The sequence below is a fragment of the Melospiza georgiana genome, chromosome 5 (genome assembly GCF_028018845.1).
Source record: "Melospiza georgiana isolate bMelGeo1 chromosome 5, bMelGeo1.pri, whole genome shotgun sequence".
NCBI lineage: Eukaryota > Metazoa > Chordata > Aves > Passeriformes > Passerellidae > Melospiza > Melospiza georgiana.
This window is the reverse complement of record NC_080434.1, coordinates 67,322,593-67,341,848: the sequence shown is the minus strand read 5'-3', so window position 1 is coordinate 67,341,848 and position 19,256 is coordinate 67,322,593. Positions and strand designations below refer to the sequence as shown.

Sequence of the window (19,256 nt, the reverse complement as noted above, 5' to 3'; positions counted from 1 at the left end):
GCTTCTCACAGGTGTTTTTGGGCTCCCACATTTTGTGCATTCAGGGACAGCCTTCTCCTGGAAAGCTGCATAGGAGGGGGAGCAGGGCTGATTCCCACGGGGCTGTGGCCATAAAACCCCACCCTGCTTCAGAGCAGAGAGCACAGGTGGGATGGAGGTGGATGAGCTGCCTCCAGCCCCACCAGCCTCGGTGATTTGGGGTGATTCTCCTTGCTCTGGGGATCCCCACGGGCTGTGTGGCAGCCCCAGCTGAGGTCAGCAGCTCTTGTGCCATGGCTGAGGGACGTGGTGCTGGATCTGCAGCCAGTCCCTGCTGGGGGATGCTCCATGTGAGGGCTGGCCAGGGGACAGGCTCTGGGAGTGTCCCCTCCCAGCCACGCTGGCCAGCAGGCACCAAAACCTGCAGGGCTGCTCCAGAGAAGAGGGCAAAGCCCCAGATCCACTGTCCCAGTCTCTTCTCTGCTCAGCCCAAGGACAGAGGGCTGGGGCTGTGGGTAAGGCTGGGCTGTCCCCACTGCTGGCAGTGCTCTGGTGGTGTCCCCAGCCCCAGGGCCACCTCCTGGTACCTTCTCCCCAGGGTGGGGCATGGAGATGCCTGACCCTGCTGGATGCCTTTCCAAAGCCTTTTCCCATGGAAAAAGGATATTTTGGGGGTGATGATGATGTCCTTGCAGGCTGAGGGCACTCAGAAGAAAAATCAGAATTAGAAAATGGTGGCTGTAGGTAAGGATCAGCCAGGGCTGTTGGTTGGTGCCTTTCCCAGGATCATATCAGGATATTCTGGCCAGGGTTTCTCCTTCAGGCTGCTGGGGAAGGCAAACATGGGTGTCCTGTGACAGTCCCTCTCTCCACACGGGACCCTGACCCCAGATGGGAGTCTGGGTGTGGGACAGGAGTGTGACCCGTGTTTCCTGGTGGATGAGGATCTGGAGATGGTTTATTGCCTTGGCAGGAGGGTTTTGGAGGAGAGGAGGTGAGGCTGGAGCCCTCTGGAGGAGCACCCATCTCTCCTGTGCCCTGTGGCTGCTCGAGGTGCAGCTCTGCTCCTGGCCTTGTGCTCTGCTGGCTCCTGGGAGCATTTCCTGGGTTCAGGTGCCCCTGTGCCAAATCCCAAAGGAAAAGGAGCAGAAACCCTGGGGAATGCTGGGGGAGGAGCAGCCCCTTCCCAGCCCAGCTCCAGCACCCGGGGCTGCAGTGGCCAGCCCAGCCCCAGAATGGGGTCAGGGATCCCCAAAGCAGAGTTCAGCAGAAAAGCCGTCCCCAAACACGGATCCTTGGTGAGGAGCAGCTGCAGGGCTGCAAAACCATCCTCCTCCTGGCAAAGAGCACGGCCCTGGCTCTGGGGACAGCCAAAACTTGTCCTTGAGTAGCACCTTGTCACCCGGGGTGGCCCCAAAGGCTGCGAGTTTGGGGTTCCTGGTGCCCGATCGGGGGTCCCCGTCTGGCCCCTCGGGGCTCTGGGCAGAGCAGGGAATGTGCTTTGGGCTCCCTGAAGGGCTAACAGCCTCCTTCCACCTTGATGTGTAAGATCTTGGAGAAGCCGGGCCTTTTCCTCAGGGCCTGCAACAGGAGGAGCACACAGAGGGGTTGGGGGGAGGCAACAGAGCCACTGATCCATGGGGAGGGGAAAGGAACACCCCAAATCCTGCCCAAATCCTGCCCAAATCCTGCCATGGGATGAGGGAGGGACAGGGGAATGCCCCAAATCCTGCCATGGGGTGAGGGAGGGACAGGGGAATGCCCCAAATCCTGCCATGGGGTGAGGGAGGGAAAGGAACCCCCCAAATCCTGCCATGGGGTGAGGGAGGGAAAGGAACCCCCCAAATCCTGTCATGGGGTGAGGGAAGGGAAAGGAACCCCCTAAATCCTGCCATGGGGTGAGGGAAGGGAAAGGAACCCCCCAAATCCTGTCATGGGGTGAGGGAGGGAAAGGAACCCCCCAAATCCTGCCATGGGATGAGGCGAATGCCCCAAATCCTGCCATGGGGTGAGGGGGGGAAAAGGGAGAATGCCCCGAATTCTCCATGAATTTGCCAATTCTCCAAAATTGCCATGGGGAAGAAAGGGGCAAGCGAAGAACAGAAGAATCCCTGCCATGGGAAGGACACAGAACAAGGGAAGGAGAGAGAGGAACACCTCAAATCCCTGCCATGGGAAGGGCATGGGGTGAGGGAGGGAGAAGGGAATCCCTGCCTTGGGAAGGAAAGAGGGGAGGGAGGGAGAGGGGGGACATTTCTGCCCCTGCCTTGGGCAGGACACAGGGCTGGTGCCACCCTGAGAGCTGGGACTGGGCTCCTTTACCTGCAGTTTGTTCACCATCTCCTCAAACATCTTCCTGGCCTCGGGGCTGTGGGGCTCCTTGAAGTAGTCCACAATGCCCACCTGCACCACGATGGACTTGAGGTTCCTGCACACACCTGGGGGCACAGACAGCACCTGGATCTCCTCACCTGGGCCAGCAGGGAGCCCAGATCCCCCCCTGTGTGCGGGGACTACTCTCCCTGAGGATGGAGGAGGCCTGGCCAGGGTCTGGGTAGGGGGACCATGGGCTGTGAGATGGTCCCTGGCTGCCCTGCCCTGTCACTGTGATATTTTTTGAAAAATCTTCTTTGCCCAGGATTTTTCTCCTGAGAAGCTGAGAGGTCTCAGAAAATAAATGTAAACAAAAACTATGTGATTGCTTGGAATGTGCTCTGGAGGTTGCTCACCAACAGGTGCATCTTTGATTGGTTCCATGTAACTTGTTTTTAATTAATGACCAATACCAGTCCAGCTGTGTTGGACTCTCTGATCAGTCCAGTCAGTTTTATTATTCATTCTTTTCTAGCCTTCTGATGTATCCTTTCTATTTCTTTAGTATAGTTTTCGTAAATATAATATACAATATTATAATATAGTATATTATAGTATATTATAGTATATTATAGTATAATATACTATAATAATATATAATAATATATGTAAGATATAACATTATATATATCATATAATATCATATCATAATAAATCAGCCTTCTGAGGACATGGAGTCAAATTCTCATCTCTCACCTCATCCTGAGGATCTCCCAACACCACACCATCCCAAACTGGTGTCCTCCCTCTCCCCTGGGCATCCCTGTCTCTGCCACCCACAGGGATCCCAGCCATGGCCACCCAAGCTGTGACCACCAGGACAGGCCCTCCTGGGGCTCTGCACCTCCTGGCCTGGCCAATGCCTTCAGGTGTGTCACAAACATCGAGGACTGGTTACCCTGGGGCCATGGAGGGAGCATCTCCATCCTCCCCGTGGCCCAAGGCAAGATCAGCTCTTCCTGGCCCATCCCTGGTGGGGGATGCTGGATGCCCAGAGAGCTCCCAGCAGGCCCCAGTGCCAGCAGCTGCCGTGGGTGGATCTGGTGCCAGGCCACGCCCTGGCAGTGCTACTCACTGTTGAAGTGCAGCAGGGCCTTGGGGGTCACCGGCGTGGAGGTGAGCACCAGCATCTCCAGCCCCTTGAGCCCCTCCCGGCACACCTCAGCTGCCACCTCCTGGTTGATCTCGGCCACGTGGTCCAGCTCCAGCACCTGCAGCCTCATGCAGTTCCGGGCTGGGGACACACACAGCCATCATCAGCACCACGGGGAGGGAGCAGGACAGCCCAGGGACAGGGGCACCAGAAGCACCCATGGAGCTTGGGATGGGTGGGCTTCTGCACAGGGACCCCAGGAGCAGCTCCCTGCCCTGTCCCTTCAGAGCAGGAGGGGGTGGTGCCCGGGGAGGGTTGGAGTCCCCACTCTTGGAGGTGCCCAGGGAATGCCTGGAGGTGCCCTAGGCTGGTGACAGGGTGGGTATTGGGCATGGGGCGGGTTGGTGATTCCAGAGACCCTTCTCAAGCCCAGTGACCCATTGTGTGACCCACGATCCTGAGTGCTGGGCTGGGGCAAGGTGGACACTGGGCACAGGGTGGGTTGGTGGCCCTTGGATCCTCCCCAAGCCCAGTGACGCACTGTGTGACACATGATCCCAAGTGCTGGTGTGGGGACAGGCTGGGCATGGGGCACAGGGTGTGTTGATGACCCCAGAGCCCCACCCCAGCCCAGTGACCCATGATGGCAGCAGTGCCTACTGACCCATGCCCCCAGTGCCCCTCCCCAGCCCAGTGACCCATGATGGCAGCAGTGCCTACTGACCCATGCCCCCAGTGCCCCTCCCCAGCCCAGTGACCCACAGTCCCACCACTCCTACCTAGGGATGCCAGTCCCTGCAGGCCGCAGCCGGCGCCGCCGACGCCGAGCGCGCGCAGGTGGGGCCAGCAGCGCCCGATCATCTGCAGGCAGCGGTTGCTGAAGCGGGTGGGCTGCTGGCTGGGGACACACGGACAACATCTGAGGTGGCACGGCCACCCACCCACACCCCCAGGCACTGCCCAGAGGGGCTGCACCCGGAGCTCACCCACCCCAGCACTCGGGGGTCACCCTGGGTGTCCCCACATGGGCACTGCCACGGGGACAAGGCAGCTCCACGTGCCCAGCACCCAAACATTGCCCAGAGCAGCTGTGGCTGCCCCTGGAGCCCTGGCAGTGCCCAGGCCAGGCTGGAGTGGCTTGGGGCACCCTGGGACAGGGGGAGGTGTCCCTGCCATGGCAGGGGTGGCACTGGACAGTGTTTAAGGTTTCGTCCAACCCAAACCATTCCAGGGTTCTGTGATTCCACCTTGCTGCTGCTGCTGAGCAGGGAGAGCTCAGCCAGCCTTTGATGCTCAGTGCCACCTCCCAAACCCAGCACACATCCCTCTCATCTGGATGTCAGCAGCCTCCCTGGAACATTCCAGCTCAGCAGGCAGGTGCAGACACCCAGCACTCCCAGTTTGCACAGAGAGGGGTGGGCTGAGCTCCTGAACCACGGGCTGGGCTCCAGGACTGCTGCTTATCCCCTGGAGATCCCCCCTTGGCAAATCAGGTTCTGGCACCCAAATCCTTTCCAGCTCAGTGGTGCCCCTCACACTCAGCATGGCCTCCCCCAACCCAATTCCAGCCCTGGCAGTGTCCCAGGCCAGGTTGGACAGGGCTGGGAGCAGCCTGGAACAGTGGGAGGTGTCCCTGCCATGGCAGGGGTGGCCCAGGGTGTGTCCCTCCCCACCCAGCCCATTCCCAGGCCTTACCAGGGATGCAGAGGCGCGACCTGCAGGGAGATGATGTCCCTGCAGCCTGCTCCCAGGGCCCAGATCACCTCATGGCCCACAGGGTCCGTGGAGCTCCTAAAACAACACAGGGGACACATGATGGCCTCAGGAGCAACAGTGCCACCCTGGGCTGGGGCTGCATCCCCCAGGAGCAGCCAGGGGTACCAGTCTGGGCATCATTTACAGCCCTGGAGCACACACAGGTACCATGCTGGTCAGTATTTACAGCCCAGGAGCTGCCCCTGGAGCAGCCAGCCCAGCAGGACCCTGAGCAGGAGGGCTGGAGCATTCCCACCTGGAATGGTGCAGGGCAGGAGAGGGCTGGGGGGGAGAGGAGGAAAGGGAAGTTGAACATGGAAGGCTCTGGAGGTGAAGAGGGGGATGAAGGATGAAGGGGAGGTTGAACATGGAAGGTTCTGGAGGTGAAGAGGGGGATGAAGGATGAAGGGGAGGTTGAACATGGAAGGTTCTGGAAGTGAAGAGGGGGATGAGAGATGAAGGGGAGGTTGAACATGGGAGGTTCTGGAAGTGAAGAGGGGGATGAAGGATGAAGGAGAGGTTGAACATGGAAGGTTCTGGAAGTGAAGAGGGGGATGAAGGATGAAGGGGAGGTTGAACATGGGAGGTTCTGGAGGTGAAGAGGGGGATGAAGGATGAAGGGGAGGTTGAACATGGGAGGTGCGGGAGGTGAAGAGGGGGATGAGAGATGAAGGAGAGGTTGAACATGGAAGGTTCAGCAGATGCACCTCCCACATGCCAAGGTGACAAGTGACTGGCTGAGGCTGCCAGGCCGTGTGTCCCTGCAGGGGACAGAGCCTGTCCCTGTCCCTGCAGTCACACTGCTTTGGTGTCCCTTGCCACCTCCTGGCCAGGATGGGGACAGTGCCAGGGTGGAAGGACACCCCAACCAGGGACATAGGCTGCTCTGTGGCCTCTGTCCCTGCTCTGTGGCTGTGACACCGTGGCTGTAGATGGCTCTTGGCCAAATATCTCTGCAGGGCTTTGCTGTGGCTCCTCCTTGGTGTCTTTGGAGGTACCAGGAGAAGCCCCCTGGGTGCTGAGCAGGACAGGGGAGGTGTGGGTTTGTCATGAGCTGGGGGGGAGCCCAGCTCTGGGGAGACGTGCCAGAGAGCACCACCCTGATGCCACCAGCCCAAACAGTCCCCAGGCTGTGCCACCACACCAGGAGCCTCCCAGGGACCGAGGCTGTGCTTCCCAAGTCTCAATGTCCCACTTCAGAACTAAAAATAAGGCTGGGTGTTATCTTGGGTGCCTCACACCTCTGTGCTGGAGCAGGTGCCAAGAGCAGCAGGTTAATCAGAGCGTGAGTCACAGGCACAGCTCAGGATGTGCCAGGAGAGCTCAGGCTCGCTCTGCTGCCCTTGGAACAGCCAAAGGAGCAGCACTGGAGCCCAGCCTGGCAGCTCTGGGCTCTCTCCTGTCTCGTGGTGTGGGTCAGAGCCGGCTCTGGGCTGCTGGGGGTCACGCCAGGGGAGTGCCTGGATGTGCTTTCCCACTGGGGGATTCTCCGTCCTGGCTGCCTGAGGAACAGACACCGAGGCTGAGGTGGTTGTCTGCAGGTGCAGCAGAGCCAGGATCGGCCTCTGGAGGGTGGAGGGAAGGCCAATCCTGTCTCCACAGGTGGCCAAAACCAAAGAGTGGCCAGTGATGCCCTCCAGGACCTGTGACCTCCTCCAGGGTCACCATGTCTTGTGTCCTTGACCTCAGGCAGGTGTCCAAGCTGAATCTCAGCTCTCCCTTGGCAGAGCTGCTCCTGCCTCCCAGGAGAGAGGGACCCTGAGCCTCTTCTCTCCACTAGGATCCTTCATCAGGGGTGACAGCCAGCTGGAATCTCACTGGGCACCTCCTCCTCACCCTTCTCTGCCACAACATGCTGCCTCCTTGCCAAGACCCTAGTCATGCCTCCAGCCAGGAAGAGATCAGTAAGGAGAGGGTGGGAATGGAGCTGGAAGTGAAACACCTGCATGGGAGCAGCCTGGAAGGGATGGGAGCTGCAGGGACAGCTGCCACTGGGGACACTGGGAACACTGGGGCTGCCATGGACAGGCAGGTCCTTTGTCCCTGGGCAGGTGGGCCATGCTCTGCCAGGGAAGGGGGGTGATCTCAGCACACCCCGTGGGATGTCCCCAGCCCTGTCCCCATGCTCTGCCAGGGAATAGGGGTGATCTCAGCACACTCCATTGGTGTCCCCAGCCCTGTCCCCATGTTCTGCCAGGGAATGGGGGTGATCTCAGCACACTCCATTGGTGTCCCCAGCCCTGTCCTCATGGTCTGCAGGGAATGGGGTGATCCCAGCCCTGTCCCTGCGGTGTCCCCAGCCCTGTCCCCTGGTACCCCCAGCCCTGTCCCAGCCTTGTCCCCAGCCCTGTCCCACACTGTGGTGGCACTGAGGCCACGCTCACCGGTGAGTGATGACCTGCAGGGCGCGGCAGTAGCAGCGCTGTCCCCTGGTGCCCCCAGCCCCATCCCCATGGTGTCCCCAGCCCTGTCCCACGCTGTGGTGGCCCTGGGGCTATGCTCACCGGTAGGTGACGGCCTGCAGGGCGCGGCAGTAGCAGCTGGCCAGCCAGAGCGAGCGGTCGGTCAGCACGTTGGGGCAGTGCGAGATGCGCAGGATCAGCAGGTTGCTGCCCGTGGCCTTGAGCAGTGACTCCAGCCCCGCTTCCAGGCAGCCCCTGCCAGCACAGAGCCAGCATCAGGAGCCCTGCCCACCCTCCTGTGACCGGCCCAGGAGGGGGACACGGCCCACGGGCACCCCTGGCTCCAGGACACCCAATCCCGCAGCGGATTTGTCGTGGAAATGTTTGGGCTCAGGGAGCAGCCCTAAGGAGCGGCAGCTCTGGCTGTGGGAGGGGGACACGGGGACAGGGAACACGGGGACAGGGGGACACAGGGACTCACCGTGTGCTCTTCATGTAATCCTCCTTGCTCTCCTTCTTGCCCCGCTGTCGCGGCTTCAGGTTTTGGAGGGTGAGGGAATGCATCTGGGTGCACCACTGGGACAGCATGGCCAGGAACTGGGGCACAGGGTGGCAGTCACTGCCAGGGACACCCCAGCACATCCCACACCACCCACCCTGGCTGTGCACACATGTGGCAGAAACAGGTGGAGGTGTACACACGAGGCCATGGCAGAACATGTGCCACGAATTCATGGGTGTGACCACAAACTCATGGGTGTGATCACAAATTCATGGGCATGACCACAAACTCATGGGCGTGACCACAAACTCATGGGCATGACCACAAAAGCACATGCAAACCTGTGCTGGTGTGAGCTCCTGTCCTCCAGCATTCACCTGCAACACCTCCACCATTGGAGTAAGCACCCACCTGTGTCCCCCATGACCACAATGGCACAACCATCCCGGCCACCAGGGAGATGCTCACCCAGCTCTACCCTTCTGGAAGAAAGGCCGTGACCCAGGGGGTGTCACCCCCTCCCCAGTACCTTGGAGGAGACCCTGGCGTTCTCCAGCAGCACCCGTGTCCACACGGCCGGGTGCCGGGCCACGAACTTCCAGTCCTTGCACACCTCGGCCGCGCGCAGCAGCGTCTTGGTGTCCAGGTAGGTGAAGATGCAGAAGAGAGCTGCCCTCATCTTGAGGATCTCGGGGCTGATCACCTCGCTGCAGTGGCCCGGGCTGCCCCGCTCCAGCCGGCACACCTTGCCCCCGGCGCCCTCGGGCCTGCCCGTGGGACACACGGCATCCGTGGCCACTGGGGAGAGCAGCAGGTGAGGGAAGTTCCATCCTCGGGTGAGGGAAGCTCCATCCCCAAGTGAGGGAAACTCCATCCCTGGGTGAGGGAAGCTCCATCCCCGGGTGAAGGAAGCTCCATCCCCGGGTGAGGGAAGCTCCATCCCCGGGTGAGGGAAGCTCCATCCCCGGGTGAGGGAAGCTCCATCCCCGTCCCACGGCTTCCAGCTACCCCGGCCTTCACCTCCCGGCCCCAAGAACCCTCAGTGCTCTCACCCTTCACCTCCCAGCCCCAAAGACCCTCAGTGCTCTCACCCCCTTCACCTCCCGGCCCCAAGAACCCTCAGTGCTCTCACTCCCTTCCCCTCCCAGCCCCAAAGACCCTCAGTGCCCTCACCCCCTTCACCTCCCGGCCCCAGGGCCCGCTGCTCTCTCACCGGTCAGGCGGCAGCCTCCGGGCGGTCGGGCCGCGGCGGATCCCGGTCCCTCGGGCTCCCAGGCCTCAGCCTCGGACTCGGTGGTGCGGGAGCCCACGTCGGACACGTCGCCCTCCTCGCCCTCGGTGCTGTTGCGGTAGGGCCGGCGGTGCCAGTTCTGGATGGCCTGGCGCCGCAGCCCCGAGCCCCGCGCCTCCCGGGCCGGGTACGGGGGGCCCTCGGCCGTGTCATCCGTGGGACACGGCTCTGCACTGTCACTGTCGTAGCAGCCCGAGCTCTGTGACACCGCCTTGGCCCGGCTCGAGGCCCTGCGGACGGGATTGTTGTGCGGTGATGTCGGGGTTTGCCTCAGACACCCCGGGTTTCTCCCTGAAGATTCCTTCCCCAGGTGCATCAATCATCCCTCCTTTCCCCTCCCTGACCCCTGCCCAGCACTGTTTGTCAATCCTGGCATTCCAAAGCGACTGGCAGAATTCAAAAGATATCCCCTACCCCTGGGGGGCATTGGACAATCCAGGTGTCCTTTGTCCCTTTGTCCCTCCCCTCTTGTACCTGCTTGGTGGCTCCCTACCCCTTCCCTGCCCCTCTCCCCGGGGCTAAAAGGAACAGCAACCACGGGCTCAGGGAGTTCTGTTGGAGCTGTTGCTGGATTCAGAGGCCTGTGGGCCAAAATAAAGCTCTGGATCCAAACCCTCCATCAGAACCGACTCCTTTCCTTCACCATCACCTTAAAGCTTCTCCACAGAGGGAAACCTGAGCTCCTGCAAGCCTGGACTTGTCTCTAACACCCAGCTGGCCAAAAGTGTCTCTGGGGTGAAACACCACACATCCAGCTGGCCAAAAGTGTCTCTGGGGTAAAAGCACTGCAGTGCTGCTATTTGGTCAAGCAGCAATGGCCAGACAAGCTCAGGCACATCCTGCCCGGCTATATTGGCAATTATTGCAGTAGGGGATGTCCCAGCACAGTGCTCGCCGGGCGTGCACCCCCTTCCCACCATCCTGTTAAAATCCCGCTAAAATCCCCTTAAAATCCCGGAGGGCAGAGCTGGCACTCACCCGGTGCTGGAGGAGGAGCGCTGGTTGGCCACGCCGCCGTAGGGACCGTGCACGGCCACCGCCGAGCCCGGGTGCCGCTCTCTCTGCGGGGACAGGGGACAAGAGGGGACAACGTGGCACATCCCAGTGAGGGAGGGTACCCCGCTCACCCACCGGTGCCAGCTGCCTTTGGGGGCCCCTCCTCACCCAGCGGCCCCTCCAGCACTGCCCAGCGCCACGGGAACACCGACCGACCCATGAAGGAACAGCTTCTCTTTGGGGCCCCCAGGATTATCCATTCCCCACGGGAAGGGGATGGGGTCCCTGCAGAGCCCTGCTTGGCCCCTGGCACGGGAGACCCAGGGGTGCACTCCTGAGGCCAAGGTTGCTTATGGAAGCCCAGGGCACATTCCCGAAGCAGAGGGTGAATTCCCGAAGGTCCCGGGTGCATTTCCGAAGCCCTCACGTGAATTCCCCAAGTCCCCGGGCGCATTCCCGTAGCAGAGGGTGAATTTCCAATGCAGACGGTGAATTCCCGAATTCCCCGGGCACATCCCCGAATCCTGGGCGCATTCCCGATGCCCCGGGCGCTTTCCCGATGCTCTGGGCGCGCTCACGAAGCCCCCGGCTCACTCCCGAATCCCCCGGGCTCATTCCCGAATCCCCCGGGTGCACTCCCGAATCCCTCAGGCACATTCCCGAATCCCCCGGGCGCACTCCCGAATACCCCGAGCACATTCCCGAATCCCCCGGGCGCACTCCCGAATCCCCCGGGCGCATTCCCGAATACCCCGAGCACATTCCCGAATCCCCCGGGCGCATTCCCGAATCTCCCGGGCGCATCCCCGAATACCCCGAGCACATTCCCGAATCCCCCGAGCACATTCCCGAATCCCCCGAGCACATTCCCGAATCCCCCGGGCGCGCTCCCGTGGCCGTGCCGTGCCTGTGCCCGCAGAGGTCCCGCTCGGGCGATGGCCTTGCTGGCCGGGGTGCCGCAGCGGCCCAGGCTGCCATTGGGGGTGGTGCCGCAGCTGCTGCTGATGATCTGCAGCTGCTTCTCGGCGCGGTCGGCGCGGTCCAGCAGCTCCTCGATGAAGTGCTGCAGCCGCACCTTGGCGTTGGCCTCCCGCGCCGCCGTCTCCTTCAGGAACTGATCGATCTGCAGCACCTCCCTGGCACGGGGACCATCGGTGACACCGGGGCTGCCCACGGGTCCCCGCAGCTCCATCCCCACCCTGCTCAGCGCCTCCAGCCCTGTGTGCAGCTGGGACACACCTGAGCACACCTGGGCACACCTGGGCTGTTCCATCCCCACCCCGCTCAGTCCCTCCAGCCCTGTGTGCAGCTGGGACACACCTGGGCACACCTGGGCTGCTCCATCCCCAGCCTGGTCCGGGTCTGTGCCAGCCCTGGGATGGGCTGGGGCAGGACAGGGATGAAGGGATGCTCCCATCATGCAGGGGGATGTTGTTGTTTTAGGGGCGAGGTGATATCCCCATCCTCATCCATCACCCCCAGGACTGGAATCAGGCTCCTGAGCACGATGGAGCAGAGGGAAGAGGATGATGATGGTGTGACAGGGTGAGGGAGGAGGATGGCAGTGACACCCTTAAACCCTGCTCAGCCCGGTGGTTGCAGGGCCCGGCTCCCTCATTAACACATTAATTAGCAGGTACTCGGGAGCTCTGAGCCTGCAGCAGTGCTGTTTGCCCCAAAATGTGTGACAGCAGCTCTGTGACCCCAGCTGACCCCACCCTGCACAAACACCCACTGTCCCCATCTGCTCCCCAAAAACCAGGGAGGCACACGAGGGCATGGACACAGACACACCAGTGAGGCACAAACACCCTCTGTCCTCATCTGCTCCCCAAAAACCAGAGAAGCACATGGGGGCACACGAGGGCACAGACACACCAGTGAGACACAGACACCCTCTGTCCTCATCTGCTCCCCAAACACCAGGGGGGCACACGAGGGCATGGGCACAGACACACCAGTGAGGCACAAACACCCTCTGTCCTCATCTGCTCCCCAAACACCAGGGAAGCACACAGGAGCATGGGCACAGACACACCAGTGAGGCCACACAGCCCAAACACACGTGGCCACCACAGTCCTGCACATGGATGTGCTCCAGGAACAGCCAGATGTGCACCAGGTACACACAACACACACACACACAACACACAGGGACAGGCACACACACAGACAGGGACACATGGATAGGCACACACACACAGAGCCCTGTCCTGCACACCTGAGTGCCCCACACAGCCCCAGGAGAGCACAGATCCAGCACTCAGCATGGCACACACAGACACACACACACAGAGCCAGGCAGCATGGGGAGGGTGGGCAGGCCCTGGCATGGGGTGCCCAGATTTGCTGTGGCTGCTCCTGGATCCCTGGCAGTGCCCAGGCCAGGCTGGACACTGGGGCTGGGAGCACCTGGGACAGTGGGAGGTGTCCCTGCCACGGCAGGGGTGGCACTGGGTGGGCTCTGAGGTCCCTTCCCACCCAACCATCCCACGAGCACCCACATGAACACACCCCAGGCACAGCTGCTCACACCTGCACAGCTGGTGATGCACACACACACCCACAGCATCCAGGAAGCCCCGAAGAGGCACAAACCCAGCTTTGCACACCTGTCTGGGGCACACCTGGCCTTGGACAAGCCCACTTAGACACATCAACCTGAGCACAGAAACCCAAGCACACACCTGACCTCAGACACCTGACCAGGCACACCTAGCTCACACTTGAGCACAGAAACCCAAGCACACACCTGACCAGGCACACCAACATGGGCACAGAAACCCAAGCACACACCTGGCCTTGGACAGGCACACCTGGGCACACCAACCTGAGCACAGAAACTCAAGCACACACACCTGACCAGGCACACCTAGCTCATACCTGGGCACAGAAACCCAAGCACTCAGCTGGCCTCGGACACCTGATCACACACAGGTGACCCCAGAGCCCTGCCTGTGCACACCTGGACACCAAACCTGATCACACACAGCTGACCTTGGACACCTGGACACAATGATCTGCCCAGAAGCACGAAGGGAAAGGAGGGGGCAGCTCTTTAGTGACACAATTCCCACTGCTGGCTCTCAATTACCAATTAATCACCAATTAATTATCGAATAATTTCTCCTCAACCTGCTGCTTGCAGGCAGAGCCTGGGAGCTCTGGGGGTGCTCTGGGAAGGATCCTGGAAGGGGCCCCAGGGGATTTGGAAGGCAAATGTGGAGCTGGGCAGCAGCTGTAAGGTGATGCTGATGGTTATCACCTGCCTCTCTCTCATTCCCATGGACTGGGTGGAAAAACACTCCTGGCAGAGGAAACGGAGCCCAGAGCCAAAGGTCTCCCAGGAGGACATCGGCTTCATGGTGTCTGGGAGCTGGGAAATGTCCCCACAGTGTTTCCAGGGAAGGCTTTGCTGATTAAAATGATTTCTGATGACTTCCTCGCGTCCAGGAGAAAACCTCCTCCCACCACCAGCGCTTCCCATGCTCTCCTGCAGCCTCTCAAGGGATTTTGTCCCTTGGGGTAGAGGACTTTGGGGACAGGTGAGGGGCAGGAGGGTTTCTCTGAGGAATGAGAGATCCAGGAGGTAGTTTTGGGGCATAAACCCAGGGTTATAAGGGGTAACATTGTCAGGTTCCACCAAGAGACATTTGACCCTCTATTTACCCTGTCTAGCTGTCTCCAGGCCCTGCCCCAGACTCATCCATGCTGGTGTCCTTAATTCCCTCACCACACATCCCCAAAGTGCCCCCAGACCCACGAGGCAGCCCCCAAAGCCCTCAGTGCCTGTCCCACAGCCATGTCCCCAAACCCCTCAGTGCCTGTCCACTAACCATGCCCCCAAACCTGGAGGTGTCCTCATCCAACCCCAGGGTCACCCCGCTCCTGAACAAGGCAGCCCCCAAACCCCTCAGTACCTGTCCCACAGCCGTGCCCCCAAACCTGGAGGTGTCCTTATCCAGCCCCAGGGTCACCCCGCTCCTCACCCAGGCCATCCCCCCACCCTGGGAGCCCTGTGCCTGAGCCAGGTCATTATTTTGGAGTCAAAGTCATTCACAAATGTGCAGAGGATGATGGGATTCAAAGCAATTCCTTCAGGAATCCCAGCAGTGCTCCCAGCCCAGCGCAGCCGTGCCTGTCCCCCACAAACTCCTCACTGATTTGGGCCCCTCCAGATTTGCTCCAGCTCCTGATTTGCGAGGTCTGGTTGGTTTGGACAGCACCAAGGGGCAGAATGACCCAGTGCTGGACTGGAGGGAAGCTCAGGAGCAGCCTTGGGGTGGGCAGGGGGTGTTGGGAGGGGAATACAGGGTGAAAATGAGGATGGCAGTGCCACAGGCTGAGCAGCAAATGGACATGGCACTGCTTGGGCTGCCCCACCCTCCCTCTGGGAGAAAAACCTGGAATTTGGCATGGCCATGGCAGGGGGTGGGGATTTAAGGTTCCCTCAACCCAAACCAGTGTGTGGCTCACTGATTCCCAGCCTGGCCATGTCCTGGGAGCACTGGTGGCACTGGGACAGCGTGTGGCTCACCATGACCCAGCCATGGAGGGGCCCAGGTCTGTGTGGGCACTGAGTGGTGGGAGAAGATGCAGAACCCGATAAGGGAGGATGCTGATGGGCATCACCAAAGGGCTGTCCCTGAGCCCTGGCCCTGGGGTGGTGGTACTGGGCTCCTCTGGACTTAGGGAATTGTTTGGATTGGAAGGGACCCCAAAGCTCATCTCATTCCAGCCCTACCATGGGCAAGGACAACTTCCACTATTCCCCACTGCTCCAAACCCTGTCCAACCTGGCCTTGAACCCCTCCAGGGATGGGACAGCCTCAAGTTCTGTGGGACTCTCTGCCAGACACCCCTTTCCTCCCGCCCCATGTTGGCGACAGGGACAAAGGACTCACTGCTGCTTCCGGGTGAGCTCCTGCTCCTTCTGCACCAGGTCCTGCTTGAGGGAGGCCAGCATCTCCACGCTGACGTCCACCTGGCGGGACAGCTCTGAGGCGCGGTCCTCCAGCTCCTGCTTCTCCCGGCTCAGCCGCAGGCTCTCCTGCTTGGCCTTCTCCAGCTCCGAGCTCTTGCGGTCCAGCTCCACCTGCAGCCGGCCCACCTGCGAGGCGATTTTCTGCTCCACCTCCTCCGTCAGCTTCTCCAGCCTCTTGTCCACCTCCAGCTTCTCGAAGGCGCGGATCTTGAGGCGGGCCAGGCCCTCCTCGTAGGCCGCGTCGGCGGCGGCGGGCGGGCCGGGCGCGGGCGCCACGGCCTTGCCGCGGCTGAAGATCTCGCTCAGCGGGATCTCGATCTCGTGCACATAGCGCGGCGACGACGGCGGCGCCGGCTCCAGCTCGTCGGCGGGGACCAGGTCGCAGGAGAAGCGCTGGTCCTTGCCCTGGAAGGACGTGCTCTCAAAGTAGTCCCTGCGGGCGGCCGGGGCCAGCAGGGCCGCGTCGGCGGCCAGCGGGAAGACGGCGGCGTCGCAGATGCTGTTGGTCTTGGAGAGCACGTAGAGGGTCTCGTAGGTGTGGTTGTACTCCAGGTGGGCGCGCAGCGAGGACAGGCTGCGGAAGCGCTTGTGCTCGCCGCAGCGCGGGCAGCGGTAGGGCAGGTCCAGCGAGGCCATCCCGCAGCTCTGCTCCCCGCCGCCGGGGCCCGCTCATGGCCTGGGGCTGCGGGGACACGTGGGGCTGCCAGAGGGACAGGGACGGCGGCTCCGCTGGGACATGGCGTGGAGACAGGGGGATGTGGCAGTCCGAAGGGGGAGTCAGCATCGAGCGGTGCCGGGCGCTGGAAGAGATGGGGGTCAGTCATACTGGGGTGGGTGTCCCTGAAAATCCCTCCTTGGCCCTTCTTCTGGGTGCCCTCTGTGCCTCCATCCCAGCCTCCCGTGTTCCTCCCAGCCGTGTGCATCCCTTGAGAGAGCACATGGTGCTAAAGAAGATGCCAAAAATCCCACCTTGGCCCTTGTTCTGGGTGCCCCCTGTGCCTCCATCCCAGCTTCCCATGTTCCTCCCACCCACGTACAGCCCTTGGGAGGGCGCATGGTGCTAAAGAGGGTGCAGAGCCCTGGGAATGTGGAGAGTCCTGGGAATGTGCAGAGCCCTTGGGAATGTGCAGAGCCCTTGGGAATGTGCAGAACCCTGGGAATATTCAGAGCCATTGGGAAGCTCCACAACCCTTGTGAAGACCCACACCTTTTGGGAAACTCCACAGCTTTTGGGAATCTCCACAGCTTTTGAGGAACTCCACAGCCCTTTTGGGAAGCTCCACAGCTTTTGAGAAGCTCCACAGTCCTTGGGAAGTTCCACAGCTCCTGGACTGAACGATCTTAGAGTGTTTTCCAACCTGAATGACCCTGTGGTTCTACAAAGCCTTGGGAAGATCTGTAATGACTGGGAAGGCCTCCCAGCCCTTGGGAAGGTTCACAACCATCTAGGGGAGCACAGCCACCAGGAAGGGGCACAGAGCATGGGAATCTCGCTCCATCCACCCCCAGCTTGTCACAGGAGGTGACAGGGGTGACCCTTTTGCCCTCTTGCCCAACAACTGCCCAACGAGCACCTGCAGCATCAGGGGTCCCCAAGAGCCAGGACCATCCCTGTGTCCAACACCAGGAGCAGCTGCTGGGATCCCCCTTCTCCAAGAGAAGGCCAATCCACCCTCTCCTGCTGGATCAGCCCATGAAGGCTGAAATGGGATCCATCCCAAGAGCTCTCATCCATCCCTGGGCTGCCCAGGGGACATGGTGGCCTCTCCTGCCTGGTGGGTGAGGGTCTCTGTGGGACCTGGTTCACCCCCCCACTCACAAAATCCTCCATGACATCAGTGGGGAGAATCCCACCCCTGAGAAATGGGATAAACCATGAAAATCCACCCCAGGAGGTTGCTGAGGTCCCCTCCAGGCTGGAGGGCACAAACACCCCTCAGGGCACAACAATTTTCATTCATTTGTCATTCAAACATGAAAACTGTGATGCTTTCACCCCAGAACACCCAGGGCACCTGTGGGTGGGAGTATCCCCTGCTCATCCCTCTGCAATATCCCATACAGGGGGATTTATCCCAGCATCCCATCCCTAAAAGCCCTCAGAGCCCCCCTGCATCCCACAGCCACCAGCTGGTGAGCCCTGAGCTGGCACAGCACCTCCATCCATCCCTGCTGGTCCCAGGGCAGCATCCCTGGTGGCTCAGCATCCCCTCGGAGGGACAACCAGGCCACGAGGCTAGGAAACCATTTTTCAAGGGAAAAATCAGCAAAGGCGAGAAATCCACACCAGAAATAAACCCGGGCTGAGGCGGGAGGGTGTGTGACCCGCTTGGCTGCGCTTTGGGGCCGTGACCAAACACACCCTCCCGCACCAGCCCCAGCCGGGCAGCACCGGCCCGGCCCGGCCGGAACCCGAACCGCGGCCAGCACAAAGCACGGCCGGACTCTCCAGCCGCTGCCGGGGGATGAGAAAGCGCTTTTCCAGCGCAGGGATGGGGAATCGGGCCGCGCTGCCTCGGGCCTGGGTCCCTGCCCGCCTCTCCCGGGCCACCCGAGCAGCCCCAGCCCGGATTTCCCGGCCCAAATCCACGGCAGGATCGGCCCAGGTGGATCGGGAAGCGCTCCTGGTGCTGGGCAGGTCCTACCCCGGCCGCAAACCTCGCCTGGCTCCCATCTCCACGGCAACAGCCGGGATTTGAGGGGATGTTCTTGCAGTCGTTACCACGCTAAGAAACCTCACGGGCATCCGGAGCCGGGAAACGCCGCCGGGATTGCAGCATCCCCGCTACCTGCCCTCCATCAGGGAGCCTGCCTGCCTTCCTGGGCATTGTTCAACGCTCCTCTGCCCACCCAGCCCCGAAATATCACCGCAGGCAGCTCCCTGCCCGGCTGGAGAGGGAGGGATGGACAGGAGAGGTGTGGGGATACTGCGGGTGGGGGCGATGCCCGGGATGGATGGAGGGTGGGTGATGCCGGGGTGGATGGAGAGCGATGCCGGGATGGATGGGGGGGATGCCGGGGTGGATGGAGGGTGATGCCGAGCTGGAGGGGGATACCGGGATGGATGGATGGAGATGCCGGGCTGGATGGAGGATGCTGCCCGCCCCGCCAGTCCCCATCCTTCCCCGCGCTCCAGCGGGGTGGGAGCACTGTGGTGGCCGAGGACGGCACACAGAGGGCCCGGGGAAGGTGGGCATGAAAATCCGGATGGTTTCTTTGCCCCCCCAGCCCCCGGAGCAGGGAGCGGCCGGTCCGTCCTCACAGCCTGGCAGCGGCTTTGTCCCCGCCGCGTCCCACTGCTCCCGGGGGCCCTGGGTGAGGAGCATCCTGGGGACGAGCCGCCGCCTCCCAGGGCACCATCGCCGCTCCATCCCATCCCTTATCGCCCCGTACCTGCTTCTGGCCGCCGAGCTCCGGCGCTGGGCTCCTCCGGCCAGGGCAGCATCCCTCCCGTTCGCCCGCGGGCCGCCCCCGAGCCGGGGGTGCGGGGTGGGGGCCGGAGCCCGCACAGCCGCTCCGCCGCACAAAGGAGGCGGCTCAGGGCTGCGCCGGGGGATGCGGGGCACGGGGGGTGCGGGCACCGGGGTGCGGGGCACCGGGGATGCTCCCCGCGGCCAGCAGCTCCATGCCAGGCAGGCCCCGGGGAAGGAGGGAGGGAGGGAGCGAGGGAGGGAGAGAGGGTGGTGGCTGCGGGGTGGGGGGAGGAGGAGGAGGCGGAGGAGGAGGAGGAGGAGGAAGGCACGAAGCCGAGGCTGAAGGCCCCGGCGGGGTGCTGGGAGGATTCTGGGCACCCTGGGGATGGCGGCTCCCCGGGGCGCTGGGGGCTCAGCACGGCGAGCAGGGGAGGATGCAGGGATGGAGGGAGGCGGAGGGCGAGCGCC

The 19,256-nt window shown here is 61.8% G+C and overlaps 1 protein-coding gene across 1 annotated transcript; it reads right to left on the bottom strand.

Moving 5' to 3' along the window:
- Positions 1 to 150: 150 nt before the first annotated feature.
- Positions 151 to 19,256, bottom strand: FBXO41 (F-box protein 41). Its single transcript, XM_058024920.1, has 13 exons — positions 18,769 to 19,256; positions 15,296 to 16,175; positions 11,299 to 11,527; positions 10,374 to 10,456; positions 9,318 to 9,625; positions 8,634 to 8,902; positions 8,084 to 8,199; positions 7,705 to 7,857; positions 5,141 to 5,236; positions 4,225 to 4,343; positions 3,428 to 3,586; positions 2,302 to 2,417; positions 151 to 1,560 (listed from the first exon to the last, which is right to left on the bottom strand). The coding sequence occupies exons 2-13, from the start codon at positions 16,009 to 16,011 to the stop codon at positions 1,498 to 1,500; spliced, it is 2,427 nt and encodes an 808-aa protein (XP_057880903.1). The 5' UTR covers positions 16,012 to 16,175; positions 18,769 to 19,256; the 3' UTR covers positions 151 to 1,497.

Bases quoted from the DNA above. Each gene is read 5' to 3' on its own strand.
- FBXO41 (XM_058024920.1), bottom strand. From the start codon at position 16,011: ATGGCCTCGCTGGACCTGCCCTACCGCTGCCCGCGCTGCGGCGAGCAC. The intron at 10,457-11,298 runs GCACGGCACGGC...CTGTCCCCGCAG, and splicing joins CGGGACCTCTGCGGGCACAG to AGAGAGCGGCACCCGGGCTC. The intron at 1,561-2,301 runs GTAAAGGAGCCC...CTCCTGTTGCAG, and splicing joins AGATGGTGAACAAACTGCAG to GCCCTGAGGAAAAGGCCCGG.